At 32.6% G+C, this 12,359-nt stretch overlaps 2 protein-coding genes and 1 non-coding gene across 3 annotated transcripts; 1 reads left to right on the forward strand and 2 right to left on the reverse strand.

Annotated features, from left to right (window-relative positions):
• The first annotated feature begins 1,304 nt into the window (after positions 1-1,304).
• LOC105165846 (uncharacterized) lies at positions 1,305-2,149 on the forward strand. The gene is made up of 2 exons (XM_088882286.1): positions 1,305-1,563; positions 1,701-2,149. The coding sequence occupies exons 1-2, from the start codon at positions 1,305-1,307 to the stop codon at positions 2,147-2,149; spliced, it is 708 nt and encodes a 235-aa protein (XP_088738412.1).
• A 5,673-nt stretch (positions 2,150-7,822) lies between these two features.
• LOC105165639 (LOB domain-containing protein 16-like) lies at positions 7,823-9,292 on the reverse strand. The gene is made up of 2 exons (XM_011084715.3): positions 8,710-9,292; positions 7,823-8,280 (listed from the first exon to the last, which is right to left on the reverse strand). The coding sequence occupies exons 1-2, from the start codon at positions 8,989-8,991 to the stop codon at positions 7,948-7,950; spliced, it is 615 nt and encodes a 204-aa protein (XP_011083017.1). The 5' UTR covers positions 8,992-9,292; the 3' UTR covers positions 7,823-7,947.
• A 1,670-nt stretch (positions 9,293-10,962) lies between these two features.
• On the reverse strand, positions 10,963-11,033 carry TRNAG-GCC (transfer RNA glycine (anticodon GCC)). Its single transcript has one exon. It is a non-coding gene; the product is annotated as a tRNA-Gly (tRNA).
• Between the last annotated feature and the right edge of the window lie 1,326 nt (positions 11,034-12,359).

Raw genomic sequence — 12,359 nt, forward strand, 5'->3', positions numbered from 1 at the left:
AATGAAATTTATATTTATCCAGAAAAAAAAATATTGATAATGATAATTTTGTAACTAATATAATCAGAACTAATAAAATAACTGATACACCTTTAAAAATAAGTTAGGAACCTCGAACTTTTTCCGAAAGAGTTTATAAATTTTTATCATCAATTTTGTAAGCTTTGTTATGTGAAAATTTCACCAAACAAATTTATAGAATTTGATAATCTCACAATCATTTTATAAGATAGGTTGAATAATTTTACACTTGAGTTATCAGGTTTTAGAATTAACTTTCTTTATCAATCCCCATTTTTAAGGTTTAGGGTTGGAAGATTTGCCTCCTCTTCAAACTACATCATGCCCCTCTCACTTCCGGATAATTACGTCCTAAGACAACAAATAACATATAGTAATACATTAAATATTATTAATTAATATTACTAAACTAATGAAAAGAAGATAATGACAATGTTTAATAATGTGTTTGTTTGTTCCTTCTACATTGAAAGGGTCAAAATTAAACCCCACTTTCTGCTTGACCAGTCGCGGACTGGCATTATGTCACGATCATCTCATTTTCTGATTTATTTCAATCAAACACGACCTTTCTTTCACTCTTTTATTTTTATCTTTTTTCATTTCCCAAAAAATAATAAATAAATTAATAATATAAGAGTTGCAGTTGGAAAAAAAATAAAAATTCAATTTAAAAACCCTTTTGAAATTGTTATGTGCAGTAATTAATTTCTCCAATCGGGCCATTCTTTTTTGAAATTGTAATTATATGATTACGTTAGTATCTCAATAAATTGAACCATACATTAATATTCGATCCATCCATTACTATAATTAATAACAATGAAACAAAATATGATAAATTGGCATAATGTGATCAAGATAAATGCCTATACTTCTAGTGGGACGTGTCCTTAAAATAGTTCGTGAGACCTCACATTTAAGCACTATCTAAGATACAATGGTTCCAATCGGGACAGTGCACACTGCCAAAAATTCAATTTTTCGCTACACTATAATTGAATTTAGTTATAAAATCATGGTAAATCAATACAATTAATCACGGTCAAACAAGAGTAATGCTAAAACTCAAATTTGTGCGGCACAAGTTAATCATTAGTGCCATGGTTTTTAGCTGTGGTCAAGTTAGGACGTAGTCAGAGGGCCAAATTAGATATATTAGCATATTTGGGGGGGGGGGGTGTATGATCATAACAATGCTTGCAACTAAACACAGAAATTAAATTATAATTAATTACAATTTAATTAAGACATTGAAGAAATTAAGAGAGGATATAGTGAAAATGAGGGGATGTGGTAATTCCCCCTGTGGTGTCTGCAAGTTCTTGAGAAGGAAATGTGTTAAGGGTTGTGTATTTGCACCTTATTTCAGCTATGAAGAAGCTGCTGCTCATTTTGCAGCCATCCACAGGGTGTTCGGGGCGAGCAACGTCGCCAAGCTCCTTGCTCACCTCCCGATGAGCGATCGCTGCCAAGCAGCAGTCACCGTCTCATACCAAGCTCAGGCCAGGCTTCAAGATCCCATTTATGGTTGCATTTCGCGTATTTTTGCCCTCCAACAACAGGTAACTAACTTTGATCAAGAAAATATTTCCCTTCTCTCTCTCTTTCACATACACACATTTGAGTGTAATTATATATTGATGATGTTCATGATCATCACGTTGTGAATTTGCAAGCTCAATTGGCTGCACTCAAGGAGCAAGCTGCAGCTCATGAACTCATCATTATGAACAGCTCCAGCAGTACTACTACTGCAGGAAACCCTAATCACCACAAACCCTACGCCGAAAGCCCTTCTAATTATTATTGTTTCCCACAGGATACTGTTCGTAATTGGTGCCAGAATCATGTCGAAATGTCCCAATGGGATACGTGTTTGAACAACAACAACATCGGAAGCATGCCAATCCATTCTGACAGCAGAATCATCACTCCGAACCCTAACTCTGTCAAGTGTGGAAATACGGAGGAAAACACCTTGTTTGGAAGCACGGATTCGCCACATGAAATGCAATTAAACTACACGCACTGGCCATTTGATCAAGAAGAAGATGGAGATCATGATCATGATCTCCAATCACTGCCCTTCAGATATATTCAGTATTCACAAGGGAAAATTAATTAATTAAATTAGGGTTTGATCCTCAGTCGGATATGACGTCTCGCTCATGGGCAGCGATCGATGAGATTATAATTAATTCTCTGCCAATTTTTGTTATTTAGTTTATATTATATGCAGATTTTAGGACAAGAGTTTCTTCAGCAGGCTGTGGAAACCCTAGAAATATTCTGCTCATGTCAGAAACCTATATTCATCCATCCAATGATTGTAATTTTCTAGATTACACCATACATAGTCTGTAGCCCTGGATATATAATTAACTAGGTTTTAAATATATTTTTATCCTATAATTTTGACACTCAGGTATTTTTTTTTTCCTATCTTTTTTGGATTATAAAAGAGTTCTATAACTTTTCAACATTTTGCAATTTTGATCCTTCTGGTGCCGGATTTTATAAAAGTTGTCTGCATAAATTATGTCCGCCTCACATTATTTATTTAAACTGGAATTTTTATTCTAATCGGTTCACTTTTGCAAATATAGACAAAAAAAATAAAATAAAATTACATGGCACATGATTCATTCTGACAACTTTTGCAAAATCCAGCACTGAAATGATCAAAATTGTGAAATATCAAAAAATTACACGACTATTTTGCAACCCCTAAAAAGATAAATGATAAAAAAGCGGCACATAATTTATTCTGGCAACTTTTACAAAATTCGACATCGAAAGGACCAAAATCGCTAAACATAAAAAATTTACAGGGACTATTTAATTTGCAACTCCAAAGAAATAAAGGATAAAAATAAGAAAACGCAAAAATTACATGACCAAAATATATGTAAGCTTGAATTAGTACTAGGATAATTGCATATTTTAATAATTATATTTATATATTGATTTCTGTTTAATTTACTCTTTTCAATGCCTGCTACTTATAAGACCTAACCCTTAGACGCAATTAAAAAACACTAATTAATTAAACCTGATTGCCACTAACTATTATTATACTGATCGATCTGATCCCCTAATTTCACCAACTTAGCTACCTTACTAGCTGTTTTCTTGTTCATATCATCATTTTTTATTTAATAAAATTTAATTTCAAAATAAATTATTAAAAGAGGTCAAAGGAAATAATTTAAAATACTACGTTTGTATTAAAAAGCACAAGTTTGACCTGATCAATATTGCAGGCTTAAATGGAGACTAAGCTATATTAACACTAATCAGATTCCGTTAATTACTATTATATATATCATTTCTATAAATTTATTTATATATATTGGGAAAAGTATTATTTTAGTCCGCTAAATATGCCTAATTTTAATTTTAGTTCGATAACTATGTCCATTTTTGTTTAGGTCCAACAACTTACGAAATTGCTTACTTTTAGTCTGGCATATTTTTGGACAATTTTACCCTATGAATGCATATGGACTAAAACTGCCTTTCAAAAGTTGCATAGGGGTAAAATTGTCCAAAAATCTGCCAAAAGACTAAAAGTAAGCAATTTCGTAAGTTACTGGACCTAAATAAAAATGGACATAATTATCGGATTAAAATTAAAATTAGGCATACTTAACGAACTAAAATAATACTTTTTCCATATATATTTTAATTTGTACAAACACACACTTGATACAGTCGCATATCCACCCAAGAAGTGGGGTAGGTGGGCTGAACATAAGCAAGCCCAATAGTCACACTGTAATGGACATCTAAAAGGCCCATGCCAGAGGCCCACAGATTATTCTAAATAATACAATATTAATTCTTATTTATAATTAAAATTATTTTTTTATTAAATAAAGAGGAGTAAGTACCCATATGTATTATTATTTAATTACTTCAGAAAATTTGAAGCCTCTATCCTCTCAATATTTTGTTGAGTTGCCATCATCTCTCCTCAACGAAAGAAATATTCTGGGTTTAATCCCAAATTTTCCACCCCGATTGTAATAAAAAAAGAAATTTAAAGCCCGTATATAAATCAAAATGTATTTTCTTATACGCTACCCAAAAAAGAAAAAAGTCAAAAAAGATCATAATTATAAAAAATAGTAATGGCAGTAATTAATTAATATTTATTAGATAAATTATAATTATTTCTCCTGAAGTTTGATATTTACAAATATCTCCTCGTTAGTTAAAAAATGATAAATATCCTAATGGTTTTAACATTCACCTAACATTGAGCCATTCCTTTAGTTTTTATTAGGTTTTCATTCAATTTTTACAGTAAATTGACAAAAATACCCTTTTAAATTATGAATTATAATTTTATATATTTTTAAAGTATTTTTATAGACTAATATGTTTTGTGGATTATTTAATTATTTCAAATATCCTCAATTTGTTTTTGTTATATTTTTTCAAATATATATATTTAAAAAAAAAAAGAAGAAGTCGGCAACAGTAAAGTAATATTAATATCCACCTCATCATTTATGAGTTATATATAATTATTTTTTATTTGAGAAAGATATTATAAATTTTCAAATAATAAGAGGTTTTCGTAATTAGGTGAATTTTTTTTTATTTTTTTACAGTATTTATTGTAATGCTAATTAACAAGTTCATTAATTAATTAATTGTCCGTTTCAACTTTTGGGTTGGAACTTTTCCTTTTCAAATTAAGCTTTTAGGCCATTATTATTCACAACCTAGTAAAATAAATAGTCGAAAGGAACCACTTTAAAATTTATATTGTAACTTTAATTAATGTTGGGGTCCTGCAAACATTCAACTATCCCAAAAAATTAATAGCATTCAACATTCAAATTTCATTATTTTATACTCTTCTTATAGAAAATAAATTAATAACACCTTAATTTTAATTGAAAATTAGAGCATTAAAAATATAATTTTCAAGATTTAAGATGTCCCAATAAGGGATTTGGCGAGGATAGTTTTGAACAGTAGATCATTAAAAAAAAAAACACGACATTGTAGATAAACATACCCCGACATAGTGTGTACTGAGGGCAGTACTAAATAAATGGACTAAACGAACAAAAAACTTACCATTTTCATCCTGTAATTCATGTAGACAATTTTAATCCTCATTTAGTCCTATAGTTTTAAAAAATTGGCAATTTCAGTCCCTTTTGGCTGAAAAAAAAAAACCTGTTGTGCAAATAACTTTTAAAATTGGGGCTTTCCGACAAAACAGGACCAAAATTGCCAAAATTTTAGAATTATTTAATATCAATTCGTGCAAGATCAATACTGTCACCGACATAAATTACAGGAGACCTCATTTAGATCTCCATTATCATAAGAAATATATAGAGATTTATATATTAATTTTCAAGAAAATGATATCAAATATATATATGAGTGTGTGTGTGGCTCCCTTTTTGTCATCTTATGCTCCAAAAAATACTAAGAAACTCGATCGAAGGACGTTTCAACTAATAATTCATCACCTATTTGATTGTACGTATATATAAATATTGTACAAATTTGGACAAGTAATTAGGAATGTAATGTTTTCTTATGATGATGCAATTAATTTGAGCTGATGACTTGAAAATAAGCGTGAGGCAGAGTGCAGTCAATTAAGGGAACATTTGGTCTGTATATATGAGTACAAAGGTTGTCCTAATCAGATATTAAAATTGAAATAGAGTAGCGAAATTAGGTAAACCTACTCATGATTAGACCATAAACCCTAGACAAATTTGAGCCCACTTAGGTAGCACAAAGATCATATACTAATTTCAAGCGTGTGCAATTGCTTCAACAAGAATGATTCATTTTACCCTTTTTGCCAATCCCTAAGTGAAAAAAGTCAAGGACCACCAGATCAGTATCATTATTGCCTGCAATCAAACACACAACCATATTCTTGTTCCTCATCATTTACCAAAATTTAAGGATTTTTTCATCTCTTGCTTGTAATATTTAATCATCTTTTCATGAATTATTTTTTTTTCCTAGTTTCCAAGATAATTTTGTAAGTCAGATTTATATTTTTAATTTCAAGTAGTTGGCTTAATTACATTTAATTACTACCGTATATAAGAGGGTCGCAAATTAACGCCAAATATAGAGATGAATGATACCTAGATTTAATTTTTCTTTTTTAAATTATCAAACTTCGATCAACGAAATTTTAAAAATGACCGAAAGTTATTGAGGTGGATATTTTTTTAATTTTTTTTGCCACATAATCACTTATAGGAAAAAATTCTCTGCCGCATAAGCAATGACATGGAAAAAGAAACTCTTTCCTCTTCTGCCACATAAACACTTACATAAGAAAAAAGAAAAAACTCAAATTGCGTAAAAATAAATTTTTAATTTATATTTATTACTAGTTGTTAGGGCACTAATTGACCTCCCGTGAATATAATAAATAATCTTATAAACTTTGAAATATACTATAAGTTAGAATAATATTATATATATAACCCAATAGATTAGTGTAAAGAAAAAAGAAAATTAACTTAAATAGATTATTGACACAAAAAAAATTATTAAAATTATAAAAAATAAAATTATTATTTATAAAATAATTATAAATTTAAAAATATAAATCATTATTTTATAAATAACTATAATTTTAAAATAAATTGGGTGACGGAAGGGAAGGGATTAATTTTGTAACTTATATTATATAATAATTTTATAATTATATGTATATTTTTTCCACCAAGACAACGTTTTGTGGCATGGAGTTTTAAAATTACGCCCAGTCAGTAATTCTCTCAATTTAAAAAATTCTTAAATTGTACATGTTAGCAAAACTCGATTATTTTTATAAAATTCAGCGGTCGGAGTTAATTGCTAAAATATTTAATTTCATGGTATTAATTTTCGCCCCTATATATAGGGTCTTTATATGTAACTATGTGATGTACTGATTCGGCTCGAATGTGCGACCTCGATCAACGAGTTTGACCTGGCCATGTCACTTCCCCAAATCTGTGATAGGGCCTGAGGATAGAACAGGTAGGTCAGGGCCGTAAGACTAGTCGGGTTCGTCCCAATGAAGATCCTCCGACACCCAAGTTACCACTGGTGATCGAGATAGAAATATGCGATCTGAAGTTAAATAGTCAATGTAATAAATGTCAATTACCTCAATTGAATCAAATCTGCGGTATTTATAGAGTCAATTTTGACACTGTAAATATAGCCACATGTCATGATTCGAGGCTTCCTAACTCCAATCGTGCGGTGTGTAGCCATCATTAGCTTTCGGTCGATCCGCAGGTCGGGTCCCCGCGACCCAACCCGCCAGACTATGCGCGAATCCTCTGCGAAATGTCTCTTTTACCCTTAATGAAGGGCTTTTTTATCTTTTAATAAACTAAATCCTTTTCACTACCTTATATGTACAAGATAGTAAATGCAATTAAACTTCATGTATTTTGTGATATCTAACTTCATATTTCGAACCCAATTTGATTAGTTTTATTTGTCATCTTATTAATTAATTTAATTTGAATAAGAATTTTGCGGACAATCATAATTTTGGCCCTGTAAGTATAAAATGGAGCAATTTATTATCCTATGAATTTAACATTTTGTATATTGAGGACAAAAATGAGTAGAATTTGTTAAAATTGTAGAAAAGTGGACCCAATTAAACTTTTCACATGCACTTTTCTGACTATCTTTTTAGCAAATTCAAGACATTTTCATCCTTAATCATGTACAAAATCTTAGAATTAAGACCAAAATTACCAAAAAAAAAAGAAAAAGAATTGTAAAAGGCGGATGAAAATTAAAATTTTCCCTAATTGTCGAAGCCGGAAATCTATCGGAAGTAATGGGAACAAAAATGTTTTTATAACCTGGACAAAGGAAGAATTATTGGTATTGAAAGACTTTTTTTAAGGATGTCTAATTATATATATGCAGCTCACTCAGGTCTGTCTGTGAAGGTCTCTTCCTGCTGTAGGCCTGAAATGTGAGTAAGTCGTCTCTACTGTCTGTTTCTTGCATGCCTTGATGAATTCCATCGCTGTGGTGTTCGACGGAGTCGAGTGAACTCTGGGGTGAGATGTTGGAATAGTTCATATGATCTGGGAAAGAACCTGGAAATGGTGATGGTCCAGTCGGTCCTGGACCCAAACTCCCTGGCCATAGATTTTCTGCGTTCCTTGATGATTGATCCATCAGGGTTTGTGCCAGCTGAGCCTTCACCTGCATCAGCTGCGCTTGAAGATACGCCACCTGACCCGAATTCAGAAACCATAATAGTAAATATCTATGATCTCACTTTCAAGACAAGCTGTGGTGTAATAATTTATGATCCCTACTCGACCTATAATGTAAGATGATGCGGATATGTAGACACTGTCAGCGTGCGTAGTCTGACCCGATATTACACTTTACAACCAGCACATTCTGGATAAATTTTAACTTTAATTACGTTAGCGGAAGATGTTATTAATTATGTATAGATCGGTAGGGGAGGGGCAGTTTGTTGAAGTCATGTAATGAAGAAGTAAAAGTTTTTCGTGTTCTATTTTTGGATTTTTGTTCTGGTTAATGTTCGCACATATATGTTCCTAATTCTGTCGTGCAATGTCCCAACTAATTACACACAGGAACTGAAACATCATAGGAAAGATCAAGAAAACAAACCCCAACAACGTTTACCTGCTGTTGCAAGGCGAAAATATGAGCGACGCAGCCATAGACGGGGTCTCTAATCCTAGCCTGAGCCTCATAAGCAATGGTGACAACCGCTTCACACCGATCAGGCACAGGCACATGCAACAACAGCTTGGAAACGTTGCTAGCTCCGAACACCTTGTGAATGGCTGCAAACCTAGCCGGGCCCTGCTCCGAGCAAAAGTAGGGCGCGAACACACAATCCGCCGCGCATTTCCGGCGGAGAAATTTGCATGCGCCGCAGGGAGAGCCCGCCCCGGTTGCCATAACTAAATTATTGATGTAATAAAAAGACAGCTAGCAGAGAGTAGTTTAAAAGAGATGTTATAAGTACTTTGGCAAGAAAGAGAATCAAGAAATTAAACTGATCAGGCACACGGGGGTACTAGAAAATGGTGCAGATATGAAGCTGGGCCGGGTTCTTGCAGCTTATAATGGGGTAAGAATGGGGGGACATGGAAGGTCTGTGTGTATGGTTCTAAGGAGACATTTATTAATGGCTTATGCAATGTGGGTGTATTTCTTTAATGGTTGTAAGAGCTTTAGACCACTTCATATGACTCAGATTGAAGGAGAAATGACTATATTTATATGTCTTGAATCACATTTTTACATCACATATATTAGTGTAGATGAGTTTGATTGTCCAAAAAAAATAGTTTTTTTCCGCCGAACGCCGCACCTGGGAACTGCTGCAAATTTGTTTGTTTGCTTTCTGGAAAATGTTTTTTTTTCTATGTAAGAATATAGACACGTATTGGTGAAGGATTCTTAAAAAAATGCATATTAGGGTTTTTAATTATATGGTGATTAATTAGTAGTGAAATGATCATGATGATAATGAAGCAACGTTCAATGAATTTAAACTTTATTTGGACAATATAATATTAATCAATTCTTGGCCTTTTCAAGAAGTGGGTGCTGCCCAATTTCTTACATTGTTTAAGTTTGTCCAAGAAACTAGTTTATAGAGTTGATCATCAAATATTGTAATGAAAGGTAAAGGTGAGTTATGAATGGTTTGACTTTGGAGATGGGGTGTAGGAAAAAAGTGGTACTTTTTGCATTGGGGTCGCAAGATATATTAATGGAAATTGGGGGTACCAAATGGTCATGAAATCAGTGTCTTTTTTTTCCTCTTTTTCTTTCTCATCAGCTCAATAAAGAGGAAAGTAATTGAGGTATTGACTTGGGAGTCCTCGTGTAAAATGACTCTATTTATTCAATGAGACAAAAGAAGGTTTCATGACACCAACGTTGTATTAAGCTCACCAGTGGGAAGCAACAACTGCATTGAATTTGAGTTGAGCTCATCACTCACATAAATTGGAATGAACTAATTATTTCTTGCAGGTTTTGTAATAATCTAATTAAGATTAATGTATATTTCTGTGTCGTTCTAAGTTTCAGTAAGTCTTAGTACTTTATTTGTAGAAACACTACCATGTATCATTTCCAATTGATGATTAAAAAAGAAAAAAGATCGATAGACTTTTATTAATTAGGGTCAAATTTGGCGCAATTGTAGTGGAACTTAATGCAAGTTTCTACAGTGATTGATCGTTAATTGTTGCATTAATGAGAGACTTGAATTATGCCCGTTGTCTTCTTGAACCTAAACTCCTTTTTGGGCTTTGTTCTAAAACCGCCATTCCGCTAGTAATTACTGCTGCATATAAATATCTGGTGCAACGAACAAGTAAGGTGATTATTACATATATAAATATAATATTGCAGTAGGGAGTGGGTGGTGTTAAATAGGGAAGGGTGGTGGAGAGGAATCCACATCCACAAGAGCAAAGGTGGCAGCATTAGGCATTATTGCAATTTGCATCATCAGAAATGAGATTGAGAGAAGGAAAATGAAATGGGATGATTGTGGAAGGCGTCCGTCAGCAAAAACAAAGGAAAATGGCAGTTTCCAATCCAAGAAACCAACCTCATCACCCACATGCTCTACGTACTACATTTCACTTCCCATTTCACTTTCATCACTCAAGAGTATGGGCATGACTTCAATCGTCATCATCATACTCAAATTGCATCACACACACCACCTCTCTACGTGCAAGCAGTATCTGTTGAAGACAAGAATGTCTCTGGATTGGACACTGAGACAGATTAACAATCCAGCTTTCGCTGTTCCAATTACCAGCTCTCAAATCCTCATTCTTGGAGAATGACCGCCAGAAAATTAATGTAAACAGAACAGGGTCAAAATATATTGCAAAATTAGAATGCACCAGCCGAGAATCGAACCCGGGTCTGTACCGTGGCAGGGTACTATTCTACCACTAGACCACTGGTGCTAATTGAGAGAATACTTTCTTTAATATTGAATTCAAGTTTATTTCCATTTAAAATCATAGAAATAGTATCAATTTATTAAATACTCCTTCCAAAGTAAAGAGCAAGACCCCGTTTTGGTACCATTAAAAAACTTAATTTTATTTTTGGTACCAAAATTATTGCGGGTTCGGGTTTTGGTACCACTAAATCCAAAAATAAGTATTTTTTATTCCATGGTATCATTAAACCTAAAAATAAGCCTTCTTGGTTCCATAAAGTCATGTGTGGCGCAAAATAAGTAATACAATACATTCGAAAACAAAGGATAGAATCTGTAATGAAGTAAAATATATGGATTACAAATACATGATTTTAGCTGATTGAAACCTAGTTTGACAAAACTCAGTTTAATAAAATATATGCATTGCAATGCATAACTTTTCGCTAATTGAAACCTGCCAAAAGACTTTAACCTATACAAAAATTCTCTACTTTTTTGTCTACATCTTTCTCTTTCCCTTATCCTTAGATTGTGCCTTCTCAGATGTCATTACACTGCGCAAGTTTGATAAAGTGACATATTTTTGCCATCCTGTATAATGATATCTCCAATAGGGCCTGTCATATTCAGGTTAACGCTAATTAGATACAAAATAGAATTATGACAACAAGATATAAATTTAATGTGAAATTGTTTACCATGTGTGGGACGAGAAACAAAATCAGGAGGTGTCCAACCATAGGTGGTGGTGCCCTAATGTTGACCCTTGTAGTCATGAAACCTGGTGTTGGTACTCATGTAGGATGGATATGTTGTTTAGGATTAGCATCATGGAAATGCATTGTTTGAGGCATAGTTTCCTTAAGAAAAAAAGTATTAGGGATTGGTAGGTTGTGAATTACTACATGTAAAAACAATAATGGTCACAACAATATTAATAGCAACACTAGAATAAAAACATGAAGAACAACATTAACAACAACACTAGAATAGAAACATAAACAACAACACTAACAGTAACTACTTAATTATGAAACTTAACAGCAACATTAGAATAGAAACATGAACAACATTAACTGTTAAATAAAATATGAACAACAACATTTCTTCATCTTCTGTATATTAGAAAAAATAAAATATCATAACTTTATATTAATAGTAAACAAATGAAAATAATGAAAAACTTACAGAACCATCAACTTCAGGTTGACTAACTACTTCAAGTTAGCTTACAAGGGGGCAATCTTCATTCACAATCACCTCATCTTGTTGCACAGGTGTTGTTACATGTTTAGTTGTTGCAGTCCGCTCAAACACATCATCGATTGGGAATTCTTCAACAAAT

The sequence above is a fragment of the Sesamum indicum genome, linkage group LG6 (genome assembly GCF_026168435.1).
Source record: "Sesamum indicum cultivar Baizhima isolate 11 linkage group LG6, ASM2616843v1, whole genome shotgun sequence".
Lineage (NCBI taxonomy): Eukaryota > Viridiplantae > Streptophyta > Magnoliopsida > Lamiales > Pedaliaceae > Sesamum > Sesamum indicum.

Coding starts and splice junctions, on each gene's coding strand:
- LOC105165846 (XM_088882286.1), top strand. CDS start 1,305: ATGAGGGGATGTGGTAATTCCCCCTGTGGTGTCTGCAAGTTCTTGAGA. Junction 1,564..1,700: donor CATTTATGGTTGCATTTCGC/GTATTTTTGCCC, acceptor TGAATTTGCAAG/CTCAATTGGCTGCACTCAAG.
- LOC105165639 (XM_011084715.3), bottom strand. CDS start 8,991: ATGGCAACCGGGGCGGGCTCTCCCTGCGGCGCATGCAAATTTCTCCGC. Junction 8,281..8,709: donor TTTTCGCCTTGCAACAGCAG/GTAAACGTTGTT, acceptor AATTCGGGTCAG/GTGGCGTATCTTCAAGCGCA.